This window comes from Empidonax traillii, unplaced genomic scaffold (genome assembly GCF_003031625.1).
Source record: "Empidonax traillii isolate 1590-97213 ecotype Southwest subspecies unplaced genomic scaffold, ASM303162v1 scaffold293:size840699, whole genome shotgun sequence".
In the NCBI taxonomy this organism is placed as follows: Eukaryota; Metazoa; Chordata; class Aves; order Passeriformes; family Tyrannidae; genus Empidonax; species Empidonax traillii.
In genome coordinates this window covers 572,612-590,679 of record NW_020955486.1, presented here as the reverse complement: position 1 = coordinate 590,679, position 18,068 = coordinate 572,612, and the positions used below count along the sequence as shown (strand labels likewise).

The 18,068-nt window shown below is 39.7% G+C and overlaps 1 protein-coding gene across 3 annotated transcripts in view; it reads right to left on the bottom strand.

Annotated features, from left to right (window-relative positions):
• Positions 1-18,068, bottom strand: part of SLC10A7 (solute carrier family 10 member 7) — a 149,219-nt gene that overhangs the window by 4,022 nt on the left and 127,129 nt on the right. For 2 of the 3 annotated variants that reach the window (XM_027890643.1, XM_027890645.1), the window contains one exon: positions 2,725-2,870. In XM_027890643.1, coding sequence (XP_027746444.1) covers positions 2,725-2,870 — 146 coding nt within the window. Of the gene's footprint in view, positions 1-2,724; positions 2,871-16,457; positions 17,482-18,068 lie in introns of those variants that run through there. The other variant, XM_027890644.1, reaches the window with a different exon arrangement.

Genomic DNA, 18,068 nt, shown 5'->3' with positions numbered 1-18,068 from the left:
TGGAGCCCGCTCAAACTCCTTGTGGCAGAGACAGAAGAGCTTCTGACCCACTTAGGGAAAGCATGCAAAGAAAATTTCTGCCAACACCTTTGCTATCCCTGGCTTCCTTCAACATGGCTCAAAGCCTGCTCATAGGATAGTCACTGCTGCAGTGGTGGATGTCATGCACCTCAATAATTATACCTTCCTTCCTGAGAAAAGGTAAGAACAAGCCAAGGCCCACCAGTCCAGAGGTGATCTTATGCCAGGGGACACCTGATGTTTTTGAAGCTGTAGTCTACTGCTGCGGAAGAAGAGAAAAACCCCATGCCTTTATTTGGCGGCAGGGTCCAGCTCTGTCTTCCCCACAGAGTTGGCCAACTATGGTAGCTGAGCCATTTATTCAGTGTGCAACAGAAGTTCAACTCAGTGACAGATAATCATGCTTCCAGTTTGGAGGAAGGAGCCTCTCTAACTTAGGAGAGCAATGTGACAGGCTCAAAGGGCGTTAGGTTTTCAGCTGCTCCTGTATACTGATGTGGTCGCTCTGAAGGATGCTGGCTGTTGGTGTGCTCTGCAACAAGAAAACTTGGTGCTTTCTTGTGCAGGACAAATTGACCTGAGTGAGAGGGAAATCAGTGACATTTGCAAATACCGAAAATCTGGGATCTCTGTTTTCCTTCAGTCTTTTGGGTGAAAAGCCCTGACAGACTGGCATTTGTCTGTCAAGGGCGAGAATTCTCATCTCCAGTGGGTCACCTAAACAAGCAGTTTTCAGTCTGAGAGATGTCTGATGGGGTTCCTTATTGCAGACATTAACCTTTAATATTGTACATTTAAAGTCTGTAAGCACTGCTTGAAAATCACTCCAGCAAAATGTAAACCCTTAAAAAAAATCCAAACCCCTAAAAATAAACAGGCTATATTCCCCTCAGAAACACCAGCATTTAACTACTGTGAAATCCACTTGAGATTAGTCTTCTGGATATTATTCAGCAAGAGACTTTGGAGAGAGACATCATTCCACATTTTGTTTGGGGAAACAATTTTTTAACTTTGTAGTTTGGCAGGTTCTGCTGCCATATTTACAAACTAGAAATACCTTAGCGAAGATGAACCTCTAAATATTTAAATTCAATTTCATACAACCAGATCACATGTACTATCATAATTAAGTAAGAATGTCACTGCAGTTGAGTACTGTGACTGGATAACCACCTCCCCCTGCAAGAGAGATGCCAAAATGAAGCCAAGGTGTTTATAGAAAATAAACATCAAGGGTGATGATGACATGTTTATTTTCAAAGCGGGAGACCATTATCCAGTCAAAACATTCACTTCTATTATACTTATTGCAACTGTACCAGACCCAACCTCATTGATTTTTTTCAAAGAGTAATTAAAATAACATTTGTGAATAATACAGAAGACCAACCGAAGAAACTGCTTCAACAGAACAACAATCCCCCAAAGTGGTTCTACAGTAGCATTACAGTCTGATTAGCACTGGAGGTTTATTTGATGCTTAATGAATAAGAAACTAGTGCTGGTGAACTGTAAATCTCTCCAGTGCTGGTTGACTGTTCTGATGCTCTGTTTAAAGGCTGTTTTAACTTGCAGCAGCTGACAGCAGCCTCTAAAGGCCATTATTGCCCTGAGGATCAGGGAGGTCTGGATGAGCTCCAGCTCCACTCCTGGTCTTGGCAGTAGAGTGCAGTGACATGCTGAAGAGAAGTCAGCATTGCAGGGGTTGTTCTGTCACTGAATTAACTTTAGGCTATATTTCTGCAGGAATAGCATGGAATTTTCTTTATACAGCCTGAAACGTTTCCTGATAATTTATGATTAAAAGAAAAACCATGGCTTTCAGACTGTTGGCTAAATGACATCTGACTCTCAAATTTCCATTTTTGGAGGCTAAGATCAGTATATCTTAAAAAAGTCTGATTTCTGAACCCACTTCCTGAAAACTGAGAGTTTTCCTGCTTTTTACAGTTCAGGTAACACAGGCAAATCATAGATTTTTAGAATTTTAGCATTCAGGTTAGCAAGGTTACTTTAGTGGAGTAAAGCTAGTAAAATGACAGCCTGTTGGGTTTAGCTGAAAATTGGAAATATGAGAATTATAAATAAAATTTCTGCACTGTAAGTGGAGAGTGTGGGGTACTGGTGAAGCTGGGCTTCCCACAGTATGAAGCATCACTTAAACTGGCTGCTTCACTTGCCACTTGATCTTTAAAATCTATTTCATGGACTAGCTTTTTGCAAGGTGGTTACTACTATTCTGAGAATCCAACTAAACCCACTGCAATTATTTCATATAAATCACAGAGTGGCTGTCAGATATCAATGCCTTCAATTTGTACTGAAATAAGCATGATTTGAATCAGTGATGTTGATGCCAAACCCTCCAGGTTATAATCTATAATCCTACAAGCTATTCCATGTCATAATTTTGGTATGAAATGTGATGCACTAGACTGCTGTAGACTTCTTGCTATTCCAAAGGGTCACCCAAGGAAAAAAAAAAGTTTTCAGTCTTTTCAGCTCCCATTTCAAAGGGGGATAAAATTCAGCACTTTTAATTTGATACTGCTCTGATTATCACTGTCATAGTGAAAGCAAAGCAACAGAAAAATCCCCAGGATCACCAAGAAGGAACCTGAGGAGTTTAAGACTTTTGTTTAGGTATTTTTTTTCCCCACAGCACAATTTCCATTATGAATCAAACCCAGCAATTCTTACCTTTTGCCTAGAAACCATCCAGGATTTTATCGTTGGTACCAACAGGCTGCCAAGAAGAATCTGAGCAGGATGATAGATGAGCAAGGGGACGGAAATTAAGGACAGGTGCTCATAACCCGCAAATACGATCTTCAGCATGGGAATCCCTGCAGGCAGAAAAACAGGAAACAGATTCTCACCTCAGTCTTTCAGCTCCACATAAAAGGAAAGTACTTTATGTTACACTGACATTTCACCAATAAAAGAAAGAAACCCAAAAGAAACCAAATGAAGACTCAGAAGTTTTATACATTAGAAAATCTGACCTAAACCAGCAGGAACATGAACACAAAAAAACACACAGCGGAGAAAGTTCTGTGGCAGAAGGGGAGGAGAAGGGAATGCCATAAAAGATCTTTTCTAACTATTCTAAGAGTTGTCAAACTGCTGCTGAAGGCTTCACATACGACACATTCCGCTATAGGATGACTGTTCAGTTGCTGAGCATAGTTCCCTACTGCTTATTTACTACTTTCTCACACTGTGCTGTTTTGTGCTTGCATGACTGTCCTCCATACAATCTGCCCAATTCCTGCTTGTGACCTTTCTTCAGTCTGTTCACCACTGGAGAAGGGTCATGATTTCCTGGCACACTCCCTTGCCAGTTGGTGAGCACTCAAATGACAGCCTTCCCTGCTTTGACTGATTCATGAAGTCAAGGCAGAGTCAAGCACTTTGCAGGTGAGTGCTCATGTCTCTGCTCTACCTGTGTGTTTCAGGAGAGAGCATGAGAGAGAAAAGGTTTAGTAAACTGAGTGAGCAGTAGGAAGTGCTCATGCCTAAGAAGAGTTAGGCAGCAGTTGGAGTAAGAAGCTGGTAGATGCAGAAGGAAGAGAAGTGAATGTTGGGAGCTAAAGATGGGCCATTTTTCCCCCGAGCTTGAATTTGCACTCAACAGCACTAATTTTTTTAGACAACTCCATGCATAGTCTTCCCACTTGATAATATGATAAGTAAAATCAAACGTCATTCAGTTTTCCAGTAATGAAATTGATTAGGTTTACTTTGAACGTGGTATTGTTCAAAATTATCTCTTTAAATCTTAGAACTTTGCTACCATGCTCCACAGAGTGCAGGTGTGGGCAAAACCTGCAACCAGCTCTGTCTTGCCTGACCAGATATTTGCATCATCACCAACAAGAGCAGCTGGGATTCCTCAGGAGCCTCCTGAGAACATACCTTATTTTCTCCCTCATCTTAAATGTCCTTCTAGGAATTTTCTGCCAGTATCCCCCTTGCAGCGAAGCACACTAACCACCGCTTTCACAGAGCTCATCTGAATGTCCCATAGAATGACAGAATGGTTTGGGTTGGAAGGGACCTTGAAGACCACCCAGTTCCAAAACCCCTGCCAAGGGGACAACCTTCCACTAGACCAGGTTGCTCAAATACCCATCCAACGTGGCCCTGCCTTGTCTCCTTTCTCAGCAATGGCAAGAAGCTGAGCTTTGTGCCACATGCCCCTCCATTTCCCTATTAGCAGATGTTTCAGCCAAAGTTGCCATGTTTATGTAAACTTTTCTTTTTATGTTGGATAAATTCCCATTCTCAACACCCTTTCAGGTTTCCCTTCATAAAAATTGCCTCCTCTCAGTTAGCAAATGGCTTATTTGTTGAATACTACCACTTCACTAATGCCCCACCATTGCTGACACATGATTAGGCTCACTGAAATCTTCATGATGTTTTCACAGCACCATTTCTTGTAAGTACTTTTATTAGCTTCATCACATTACACCACTAAAAATCTCACCCCCATGCTAGTAGCCTTTACTTACAGGAGTATTTCTAGGGAATGACCCAATCAAATAAATAAAGACTTGCATGCTTAATTTCAATATTATAATTAAGTTCAAAACATCATGGATGTATCGCACCATAGGGGTGCTTATTATTAACAGTAATTTCTGGAGCTTGGGAATAGATAATATTAGGATAGAAATTAAATGGGCTTTTTCATTACACTAAGACATATAATGTACTTCATATACCCATCATTCTGTTTTTTTAAACAGTCAAAGGTTTTATTGCCTGTTTCCAAGTCTCAACTTGACCCTTGTGGGTCCTTTCCTATTCTCTAATCTCAGAAAAATATACGAGAGTTCCAAGCTATGAACTTGGTATATTTATGTGCATAAGATGGTACCTGGTGTTTTGGTAGTGCAATTTCATCCACAGATCCAAAACCACTTTACTAAGCTGAACAGGGCTCCTACGGAGAATCAGAAGCACTAAAATGACCAGCCTAAGATCACACAGAAAACTAACAGCAGAGACGGGAACAGAATGGACCCAAAGGGACTGAGACATGCTTTAGATTACTGTACATTTTCTGAAAGAAAAGATAAGAAATTCCATCCTAAAAGGTAAATTCTCTCGAGAAAAGCTATTTCAGTAAACTAGGAAAAGAAAATTAAAGTTGTCAAATATAAATACAAAATACTATAATTAGTGTGAAAATGTAATTAGATCGCTGGGTGGAAAGAGGTTCTTAATTCACAGCTTGTTTAAATACATGTCACAACAATAGGTTCCTGTAAGCTACTAATGTGCAATTAAAATTCCTGTTATTTACCAGGAAATGCTAACTGGTGAAAAGAAGAAATAATAATCATTTTTGCATGTAAGGAATAGTTCAATGGAAACTGAAAAGGCCCTGTTGCCTTATTAGGCACTTTTTGATTTTTATAATTCCAGCTCTGCCAGTCTGCAACTCTCTCAGAAAATATTTCATGACAGAGATCCACATAGTATAATCACAAATTCTTGCATCAGTAACATTACCCTAAAGCTAAAACAAAACAGCATGGATTTTTTTTTTTATGTTGTCCAAAGTTTTTAATAGCAGTAATTGAAAGCATCAGTATGACTGCTAATATTTTCCAAATATATAAACCCCATGTAAGCATCCAACTAGGAAAAACATGCTTAAATACTTTTCCCTCTCTTAGAAAACCTCAAACCTGTATTTTTCTTATATAAATAAATTTTTTTTGAAACAAAGGAAAAAAACAAAACAGAAAACAAAAAGAAAACCCAAACCAAATGAGAACCAAATCCCAGCCAAAGGAAGAAAAGTGACATGTAATGCCTGGGCTATATGCTGAATCTTAGCCCATTATGCATTTTCAAGTTGAGATTATGAACTAGCACTAAGAGCAGCTATAACAAAAACACTGACTGGAACAGGAGTAACATGAGCAGGCATGGCTATGACAGAATTAAGAAAGTAAATGAAATTTGTTTGACTCTTTCAGGAATGAAGGTGCTAAGCAAAATGGTTATCTTTATTTCGGTCTGTTCACTGCTCTTTCCCTCATTTTTTATAGCATATTGCTTCCAGTGCCAATGGAGTGTGATAGCTACACTGAGTCTAAGGCAACTAAAATTCTGCACAAGATCAAGTTACATATATTAAAAAACCCAGACCACTACTTCAGTCTTCGGCTTCCTCAAAACTACATGGCAGCTCCTCCCTCTCCCCACACCATAGTATTACTCAGGTACTTATTTGCCACCTGAAGCATTAACGATGCATTCACATGTATAAAGAATAATGCCTGTAAGGATTTTTCATTTTTGTTTTCACAGAGCCATTAATCGTCCTTATCTGCATTTCAGGGTAAATGGACTGACTTCTGTGGGTCTTCATCTTGACTGGCACTGGAGGAGGAACACTGGCATTATCAGTTTCCAGATAATCTTTTCTTTAAGTTTAGGATTGCTGTCATGGTCTGAAGGCTCATGCCACAAATACCCATTCATGCTGTTGTGGTTTATGAAATTTCAGGCTTCCAGCAGCTCAGCTCAACTTCCTCTGCCAAAGACTCTCACTCATGACATATCAGGAGACCTGAATGACGAAGTTTTTGTCCAAGGTTTGGTGCCAACTTAGGCAGCTTTGCTCAAAGTAGGGGTTTAACAAGCTATTGAGTTGCCAGAATCTTTTAAAGAGCTTTATTGCGTGAATGTGTGTCCATCTCTTGGATCAGAGCTGACCAAACACCATGACAGGCACAAGTAAGGTTTGTATCCCATCCTCTTCCAAAGAAAGAAGGAACATGGTATCCAGCTGGATTAGAAAGCAGCACCCCACCTGACCAGGAAGACAGACAGCTTTAGCAGAAGGGAGGAAGCACAGAGATCATTCCATATATATCCCTTTCAAACAAGACCATTTTTAACCCAAATTTCCCTCTTCCCCTTTGCCTGGCTATGTTTCTCCTACCAGTGCATGTTCCCATCTTCCTCATTGCTCTCTGGCTCTTTTTCCATTTGTATTTTCTCCCTTCCTCCTTTTCCCTCCTGTTCTCCACTCCCATATTTCTAGCCTCTTTGTGTTTGCTTCCCAAGACCTTTGATTCTGCCCATTGCAGCAGTGTAAATTTTGGGTACTTCCACTAAAATCACTAAGCTCCACTAACAGCAGTGGGCACTGACATCACAATCCCACTGCAGCCAAGAGAAGATAGGGAGTACATTTCATTTTTCTCCCTGTTTGCGTCCTCACTCTGCTCTTTTTTTCACATAGGCACTTTGCAAACTGGAGGAAAAACTAGCAAGAGAAACACTATCCACTGTATCCATGACCTTCAATCAGGGCAAGGAAGAGTGAGAGGGCTGCTTTTACAGTCCATAACAGGAAAGTCCTCTTTGCTCTCTATTCCTCCAAGGTGTTCCAGTTTGGCTCCAGGGCTGCAGTGTATCAGCCCTGGCCAAAGGTCACTGTTTCTTTAGTAGGCTGCACGAGTGAGAGCTATTTAATCCTTCCTCCAGCTTTGCACACAGTATAGCCTCCCACATCCACCCCTTTTCCCTTTGCTACTTCCCCATTTTGCAGTCACCTTCTTAAAAGGCCCATGAAAATATTATGCTGCACTTCACTACATTTAGTTAACTGTAAAATAATAATAATAAAAACCCTAAAATATTTGAAGGTATTTTTAAGTTAATTTAAATATAGGACTCTTTTCATCTAGCTATCACTGCAGTAATATAAATGAAGCAAATTAATTTTAATGCTCCTAGGTACTGATTCTGTGTCACTGTCACTGACAGGATCCAACTAGACTTTATGAGATGGCATTTGACTTTATGGAAGTGAGCACTATGCACGCATTTACAATTTTACAGGGACTTTAAGCTGTCATGCTGAAAAATGTTTATAAAACATTAATCAAAAAATGCCTCTTTAATACAATGCATTGTCTGAAAGATGTTAGAAGGCACATATTGTAAATGGATTCTTTTTCTGACTAAAGTAATTTCTACCAAAAGCCTTTCCCCACTGCTATACAAGTACACAGTGTGGAGAGATAAAGAGCACTTTCTCAGCACATTACTACCTGATCCAAACACTTGGGAAATCACTAATGTACAGCATGCCATATTTCCATGTCACACATGACACATTTGTCTAAAATTACCCAACAGAGTTTGACATTGCAGCATATTCCTTAGCAGAGCTTTCAACTGACATCTGCCAAGTAAGAACTTCAAGTAGGAGCTTTCTTCTTCTAACAAGCAAGTAAGAGTTTTCTTTTATCCTATACCCATGATGGAAGCGATAAAACAACAAGTACTGGAATTCAGGGTTTTTTTTTCTATTTTAATATGTTTATTTTATGCTCACTGGATGTGTAAGCTCCCCTTAAAGCACTGTTTCATCATTTGCTGTTTTCTAGCACATTGCAATGGGTTCAGAGAACTTAATAGAACATTTTTATTACCACTGAAACACAGGCCATTATCTCTCACACCCAAAGCAGAATTACTGCTAGATGCTCTACTTACATACCTCACTGTATGGGTTTTTTCTATTCAATGTCTTCATAACAAACAAACTTCACTGCTTACATTAGTGACACATATTCCACAACACAAAATGCTGCAGCATTTCTTCTCAGGAGAAGAGATTTGGGGCAAAGCAAAGAGGTCATCACTAGGGCTGTGAAACCACCAGGCATTCAGGAATCAGAATGCCAAAGAACCCCCACAGAGAGGCAGTGGAAATACTTGGAAGAAAAGTCTTAGCCTCTGGATTTTCACCTCTCCCTTCTACTCATCTAAGCATTTCAGAACTCTCAATTGCCATAATCTTCAAGTACAGTACACAAAATGAATCAAGTGTATGGCAGCTTCTCTGATGCTCTCCATGCTACACTCTTTCTGGAGGATCCTCTCAGGGATAGATGTGAAGAGAACATTATTGGTCAAATAGCTATTTCTTTTTTCAACTGAGAAAAGGCCCGTAAAGAGGGGCATATATTGCATTAAACCACTTCTGAGCTACCAGAGCAGGGGTGTTCTGAACTTTGGCTGCAAAGACAGTGCCAAATGAGCATCTGAAATTTTACTGCCAAGTTTCAGAATAGCACTGCATGCAGCCCAGTGACTGCATGGTGGCAAAGGGTGGTGAGATTCAGGCAAAGTCCAGTTTAGAGGATTAGAAAGATGTTCATGCAGAGAGCTACCAGAACAGCAAGTTGCTGCCAATCTCATTTTAAAACTTTCTTAAGGGTTTTCCTGTTTCTTCCCAGACAAATCATTGCTATGGTTAGTTTTAAGAAGACAGAAGCTCATACACTATTCCTGTCCTTAGTGAAGGCTAATGAGGGATAGATATTTCTTCCCCCATTCAGACTGTTATGACATACTGGGATCACGACAGGAGAAGATGCTTTTGACAAATTAACTGATTAAGGATTCTCTTTCCTCCATCCATGCCCTCCCCAAAGCATGCCCTGAATTCAAGTTAAACGTGCTTCCCTCAGGACCAGTTTCTTTCAGGTATGGGAATAGCTGAATCATATTTGGTAACACAATACAAATGTTTGCTTGCTACTGAGTATTCCCATTTCAACCAAAGAAAGCACCTTCCAATGTAATAGGAAATCCCATTACATTGGAGAGAAAATTGTGTCTTTTTGCCCTTGTACATGTTGTAGGAAGACTTGAGCTTAAAATATTTTCAGGGAATAAAAACTTTTTTTTCCAGTACATTTTCATATTTCAGGTCAGTGACAAGTGTAATGGACAGCAAAAAACAGGCTCACAAAGTGGTAAAAACAAACATCTGAGCAGGAGATTTCACAAGGGACTGTGAGACATTAGGGAGTCTGGAAGAAATGCAGGGGAAAACTGAAAAACGGAGGCTTTATTTTGCTATAACTCTAACAAGAAATAAAAAAAAAAAAGAAGAAAAACTAATATGCTTTGAATGCTTTCACTAATTCTTTTTCTTCAGGTAACTGGCTCACTATACTCATCATAGAGATCAGTAATTCAAGTGCAATGTAAGTACAGTTACTAGGAAAATGCACATCTTGATACTATCAAAGTTTTAAGTAAGTAAAACTGTAAAAGCTTTGAGGAAAAGAAAGAAAGTAGAGTTTGTCTATTTCTGGGTTTTCAACGGGTGCAGTCAGATTGGAAGTGATGTTTAATAAACAACACAGACAATCTTACCAGCTGCTAACAATGAAACATTTAACACCAACAACTGAAGACTAATGCCTCAGACCCCAAACACCTCCACCTGCCTGACAATACGGTAGAAATTGTAATTAGTTGACAGGGAATTCAAGAATGATTTGAACCACTGTAAATCATATTTTATATGTGACTTACCCTTAATTTGACACCACAGTGTGGGCATAGCAATGTTGTAAGCTGATACTCACACTTCAACGCTTTTATTACTGCTTGGATATCAGCTCACTCTTTATACACATCATCTACTCAAGGCACAAGGTAAATTACAAGTTCACTATCAAAGTTTAAATGAACAGAATTTAAACACTTCCTCCCCTTCTCTATAATTTTTGTTGCCAACACTTTTTGAAGATTTAATAGGTGAGAACTACTAATGAAAGGAATTCTGGACAAAGATTGACAAGTGTCCTAAAAACATGAAGTTGAGATATGATTAATTTTATTATTTCCTTGAAAATTACTGCCCTCTCCACATACACCTGAGGCTAAGATTTCTCAGCATTAAAGTTTGGATTATATGGATTTTATTTACATATATTGTTAAAAAATTCAGCATAATCATGTTTTATAGTTGTTCTTATTATATTTGTAAGCAGAAACAGCCTGTTTTATACTATCTTTTAATTAGATTTTTCTTAAAGCTTTTTTCCACCTGAAACCTTGATGCAAAGGAAAACATGAAACACAAATTCATCAGAAACGGTAAACACGAAAACCATTTCTTTTCCTAAAGAAAAAAATATTTGTTAGGAATACCAGCATAATTTTTCCTTTCTTCATGTGATTTCTGTGGTCAAGAAAAGGAGATACGAGGTCAGAAGAGCTTAATGCTCCATTAGGGAAGGCATTTTGAGAAAACAGCTCCCTACCTAAAAACACTGAGGGATACTATTTCCTGTTCTAAAACTCTGTGGACTAGTGTTATGTGCTTGCAGTGGTCATGGCAGCTTTTAGAGGTAGATCCCTCTTCCAGACTCCCAAACTGTCCTGTAACAGAAGATTTCTAAATTTTGCCGCTGCTGTTGATTTTTCGCATCTTTGCACCCACTGCTTTAGAAGTGTCTGGAGTCAGCAGCTCAGACTGGCTGCCAGAAGGTGCACTGAGAGCAGCAAATGTAGATGCAACTCTCTCAGGGAGACTCAACATCATCTTCAATACTTGCCAGCTTTAGTATGGGTGACACTTGTAGCCTCTGCCAGCTTGAGGTAAAGAAAAAAAAAAAATATCTTGAGTCATGTCCAAACATGGATCTTCCCAAGGGTAACCTGTCAGCTGTCTGCTGAATATAATGTAGTTTCTTAAAGTAGATAAATTAACTTTAAATGGTTTTGGTAGGGAGGGAGAGCTCCTGTGTCATTATCATTTTACAGATGGATATGTGTGTTTATTTTTTTTTATTTCATTATAAAGATGTATGAGCTTGCTGTCATTAAAAACCTGCAATCTGGTTTTTAGTGTCTGATCCAATTACGTGTACAATGGGAAAGACACACAACCAAATAAATAATTGGAGAGGTGCAACTCTAAAATGACAATTGTTATTCATCGATCTCTTTCTGCAAGTCGAGATTGAGAGATGTAAACTTCAAGTGAATGAGATCTCCTGGGTGAGATTCTTCAGTTCAAACACAGTAAACAACTGTTGTCCTCTGATGCACACTTTAGTACTGCCAGAGGCAAACTTTCTAAATATTAATAAAAAACCTATACAGACGAAAAGGAAGCCCTGGGAGCTGGTACAGAATTTCTTGCCACATTCTAAGTCTAATCAAACATACGTTTCAGGTCAGAAAAGAAAGGAGATTCCCTAGTTTACTCTAGTATTTCCCCTTCTGGAATCACAGAGAGGTCAAAATTGAGTAAACTGCAACAGATTAGATATACTAGACTGTGATATTTGCAGTTAAAAACCAAAGGGGAGTCAGGTATTCTATGCCACTATAACTCACTGGGCTATGCAATTTCCTGCTTCCAGACTGGCCTGCCAGCACATTTCCCTCCTGAAAGTACAGCTCCTAGGGATGCTCTGGTCTGAAGGAGGCAAATGGGGTGTGTGGCCAGCCACATAGACATAACAAGAGAAAATATTAGAGATGCTCTGGCGCAGACTATACCAGCCCCCTCGAAGTAAATGGTGGATTAAGCATTACAGAAATGTTTACACACGAAGATGGCATCTCAGCTCAGAGGGGATTGGTCCGTGCACTCACCCTATTCCAAGTTACAGAAATCCTCTGTCTATATTTCAGTTTGCTTATATTCTGACACACACACATATATAAACATATCTATATAACATCCTATATAGCATATATTATATATAAACCCCATGGTTTTGCAGCTGAATTGAAAACAGCTAACAGGATTTCCCAGGCATTCTTTGGGGTCTACTGAGAAAGAAGACATGGCAATTACTTAGTAATAACCTAAACAATAATACTGTTTAGTAATAACCAAATGTTGGTTCTGGAAAACTGCTGAGCTAAGAAACGTGATCCACCTGTCCTCAAGTTGGTCTGCAAAAGAAAGATGCTAAAATGAGAGAAGTGCAGTAGATCCAGGTGCTTTTGCTCTCCCCACCGTACATCCCATGTAACACAAATCCCTGGGTTCTTACATTCCAGAGACAGAGAGGGGAATCACAGAGCTGAAGAAAAATCCCAGCCAACCACTTACTGCTCCTCACAAGCACATGCTGGGCAAAGACTGAAGCAATGACAAAAAGTTTTCATTTTGGCCCAAAGAATCCCTGTATCAAAACTAAGTCACTAAGCTCACTTCTGAGGGATCTCAGAAGCAGGAATGGGAGAATATCTAGCTCTCTGGCAGTGGTGAGGGGTACAGACACAGCCCTCAGAAGACACTCATTTTTTGAAGCATATTCCTCCCATCAGCCTCCCCTCTGCCCCAAGAGCCAGCACCCACCAGTTCTAGGCAGAGGAGTAGCCACATCATTTTTACATACACCACCCTATCAGACATCCAGGGAAGCAATGAGATTAAAAGCCTGTAAAACACACAATTTGAAAACTCAAGCACTAGTAGCACCAAGAAATACACCAGGATTCCAGCAATAGTGTCTGCTGTTCAACACTCATAGGAAAACTGTGAAAGTAAAAGAGAGCATCAAGAGTCTTACTCTGGAAAACTTTCAGAGAGCAATTAACTGGGACTATTTTCTATAGCTTTATGTAAAAGTCAGAGGAATTATTCACACTTTTATAGCTAGTCACAATTAGTACCTTGATGAATAACTGCCTTAGAGGACAGTTCTCTGCCGGGAGCAGAGAAAAACTACCATATTTCAAGAATACCAGAGATTAGCCTGAATACTCAGGGCATTGCATCTGATCTCGCAACTCCCTTTTTATTACAGAATTATTAAGAGATGCTTCCTTTTTAAAACCAACATTATCCACCTTTTATCTTAGAACATTTTGCATTTTTTTTATTTAAAGGAAAAAGGTGATTATCACAACATAATAAGAAGAGGGTGCACTTGATTAGTACAGCATTTCAATATATATTATTTATCCTGAAAAATTTTATATCTGTAGAAAGCATGGGCAAACTGAGCAGATTGGAGCTATATGTGAGCTTGATGCACTCTGTCACACTGTGCAGCTGGGGAGCTTGGGGGCAGGTACGGGATGTAAACCCCTCACAGACAATTGAGTTGTCTCTGAACCTACTTGTGCACTACACCAGGTCTTTTAAGAGTTGTTCAAATAATATAGGTTGTCTACTTGTGCAGTAAGAAGCTGAGTGTTTAAAAAAACCAATCCGAATTAAATTAAGACAACACAAAAGAAACTTAGTGCCTTGGCTTTTATTTCTAAAATGACCTCTATTCTTTCCTGAAAGTATTTTGTAGCCTAGAAACTTTGATTCTGCTACTTTCAGAATTCCACGGTGACAGAACTGCTACATTGCTAAATCCAAATGAGGAAAAATACACTCTCCATCATAAACAATACCCTGATTTTATTATAAGGTGGGGTTATTATTCTTGTTTTGTTTTACCAATCTGCTATTCATCATACCTACTGTATTAATATTTGCCCTTGTGGTAGCCAAAATAGGTAGCAGTACTTGATTTTTGCTGATATAATAATTTAAAATGAACATGTTTTTTGACAAGCCTGCATTTTACTTTCAGAGTTGTAACTTCTAGGCAGCAATTCACTCTCTGAAAAAAAATAAAATAATGTTCTGTATTTGGCTGCAACTTTTGTGTAAGTGCAAGCAACAACTGCAGTATTTTTTAAATGAGCCACAGTGATAGCTTTGCACTTTCTTGAGGCCTCTTCTCTTCTCACTGAATGAACTCCAGGGAATGGCATCATGTCGGGCTTTCCAGATGGATTATGTGAAGCCATAGCTCAATGTCATTTTCAATAGCAAGGCTCATAATTAAAGGTCAAATAGTCACTTCATCTGCAATCAATCAATAGAAGAAGTACTAATACTAAGTACTAATCAATCAATGGCAAATGCACTAATAAAAGCCATGCATCAAATGTCCGCATATGTGTGTGCTCACATGTACTGTGCATATATGTGAGCAGGGAGAGGGAGAGAAAGGGAACAAAGTGTGGGTGAAAATGCCAGAGGGCATTGTGGATACTGTATTTATCCTCGCTCCTTCTAAGTTTATATCCCACTCCACTCATCAGGTGAAATACAAAACATTAGTTTTTCTGCATATCTGATGCCCTGTATTCAAAAACTTGCCAAAGTACCCACCTCTACACAGAAATACGGCTTGTGTTCCTAACCAAGGAACGCAAAGGCACCTACCCTGTGTAATTTGTCCTTACACAAACACGCCCTGCACTCTGATCTTTGAGACAAAAAGTGTGTCAACTCTTCTGTCTACAAAATAAAACCCAGCATATGGGAACAGCACTCATCTCCGTGTAGAGCAAGCACTTATTCATGGATTCAACAGTGGAAGTGGCAGTTGGCCTCATGAGCATGCACTGCATGGGAATTAGTTGGTTTCATAATATGGTGTGGGAGAAAGTGACTTACAAAAGTCTTCTCATGCCTCTCCTATTACCACTTCTAAAGCTTTAAAGCTGTCAGCTCTTCTCCCACTTTAGTCTGTGCCATTCTAAGCTCCCCAGGGAAAGGGCCAGACGTACCTATTTGGAGTTTCACCTGCCAAGCTGAGAGAAATCAGTTTCAAAGCGAAAGAACAAGTGTTGGGGGGGTCATTTAGACACTACCACTGGAATCTTGAAGACAAACAAAGCAGAGCTCCACAACGGATGTGAAATGAGACCCTGAGCTGTGTTTGTGCTTTCAGGCATTGCAATGACAGAGGGAGAGGGAAAAGCTCCCTCCCCCATAAGCGAACAGAAGATCTCTCGTTGCATGGTTTATAGCAACCACCTAGGGACAAGTAGGAATGTGCCAGAACGACAAAAGAGTAAGGGCCAAAATGCCTGTGTCTGTCTTGCTGCTAAGATTAGGGTGGACAAGAGTGTTCTATGGAAAGATTTAAGTGTCATTCAGAAATGGCTAATCCTTAAAAACAAATGAGATCTACTCTGCTTCTACCCTTCAGTGAAAGAGAAATCGCTACCTGCTCTGATTAACATTGCTGTTCACATCATCAGCTCGGGAGCACATCTCATCACTCTGCAGCTTTGTAAAACCCGATCCGCCTTATTTTCATACAAACGTGTTTTCATACAGCTCTACCTTATCTGGAACATCAAACAGAGTAAAATATCAGTGCTCCCAAAACCGGCCAGCTTGAATCCGAGACACAGCAGGCACACCTACATAACACACACATGGTGTAGGAGTGCATACAAGAGCAGCAGGGACCTCAGGCTTACCAAGGACGGGCTCCCAGATACTGCCAAAAGGAGCATTTTTCCATCCCTCTTCCAGGATGACTCTAAAGCTGTCTCTCCTGAAGCTGACAAACAGGAATGTAACCAAGGAACAGCCCTGCAGTACTGCATTCCAACATCTGCCCGTTTCACTTCAACTTGCACACTTAGTCACGAGACATCTGTGTTAGGCAAAAAAGTATGTATGGCTGGGGAGAAGCCACAGGATTCCTTCAATTCAAGGTGGCCAAAGTATTTTTGCTGGTGTACTTGGGCAAAGAAAGGTGTAAAATACAAAACCTGACTCCTGGAGCTATGCTAATGAGAGCAGTAGCTCAGAATTTGGAAAATGTGAGACAGAAAGTCAAGGGAGCTAGGAATCTTGAACTAAGTTCTTCCAAAGGAAAAAACAAAATAAAAAATGGAGTGTAGTAGCAGAAGAAAAATGAACTGATTCAGCTGTGTGCATAGAGTTCAGGTCAAGACAGGCTACATGAGGATGCTTGGCAGGGTGAGTAAAAGAAATGAACAGTCCTCATCTTTTCCTGGGTGATGCCAAGCCCCCTCCAGGACTTGAATTTTAAAAAAAAAGGCTATATGCTTATTTTCTTAGTATCATGGCAAGCTACAGTAATATTCAACAGAGTACATATATAACTGTTTTTACTGGGGAGGGAAGGAGAAGTTTAAACATTTGTGCTGTTAAACACAACCAGCTTCTCCAGTCTTTGTTCTGTAGTATCACAGTTGTGTCCTAAGTTTATACAAAACCTCCATGGTAGCACGTTATGACTTACACGTGTAGTTGCTTTCTACAAATACAAGTGTAACTGCCCTGAATACAAGCTCATTTATTAGTGGAAGCTTCAGTTTGGCTGAAAAAGACCTAATGCCATTTAATCTATGTTCTGCTCCAAGGCAGATTCGACTGTAGCTATTTAATTTCTGTCTGAGGCTCCTCTACAATGATAGGAGATTGAAGACATCAATAGGCAACACATTCCAAAGCTTAACTGTTCTGCATTAGACAGGTTTCCCTGATGGTTAACTTAAATCATCATCATTGTAACCAAGTCCCTCCCTTTACAAAGTCTACTGTGACAGAGTTACTTTCTTCCTTCTTTGCATTAACCTTTAATGCATTTGAAGATCAGCACTGTGTTTCAGCTGTCTTCTCTCAACAGTCCCAATTGTTTCAATCTTCCTCTGGTTTCACAGTTTTGAAGTCTACGATCATTCATGACACTCTCCTCTGATCTCTTTCCAGTTTTTCCACATAATTTTTGAATTGTGGAGCCCAAAACATTGTGCACATATCAAAAGCTGTAGCACTCTCAGGTCATATAACTTTTGCTACTTCTCTGCAACCCACAGGACCTTGTGTGATGGGAAATTAGGTTAGTTTAGTATGATATGCTACAGGGCTGCTACTCATTTCCTTGTTCTTCCTACACTGTTAAAATAATTTATTTAATTATTTGGTTCATCAGTTTTCTACAGAACGAAGTTAAACTCACTGATCTATAATTCCTCATCCCCTCCTTATGAAAAAGAGGCATTATGTTTGACTTGTCTTCCAGGAACTCCTTCACTTCCCACAGACTTTCAAGGGCACTTGCCAACAGTTCTTCAGCACAGGCCTGGCTGAAGCAAAGAACCCTGAGGAGGGTATATCAAACTGGCTTGGAAATCATCTCACCTAAGTCCCAGCTTGTTCTTCCTCTGCTTCAGACTGAGTTCTTACCTTTGTTACTGACACTGGGTGTGTTCCTCTTTGACAGATACAGTCTTGAAAAGGCACATATTGAGTCATATATGCTTTACCAAATGTTTGTTTTCATATTTTGAAATAGTCTAGTCGTTTCACTGACTGAACATAATGGATGAACCAGTAGCAAGAGGTTGTAAGCATATCTGATTTAACAGTGTTCTGTGAATATCCATGAGAACATCTTATTATCACT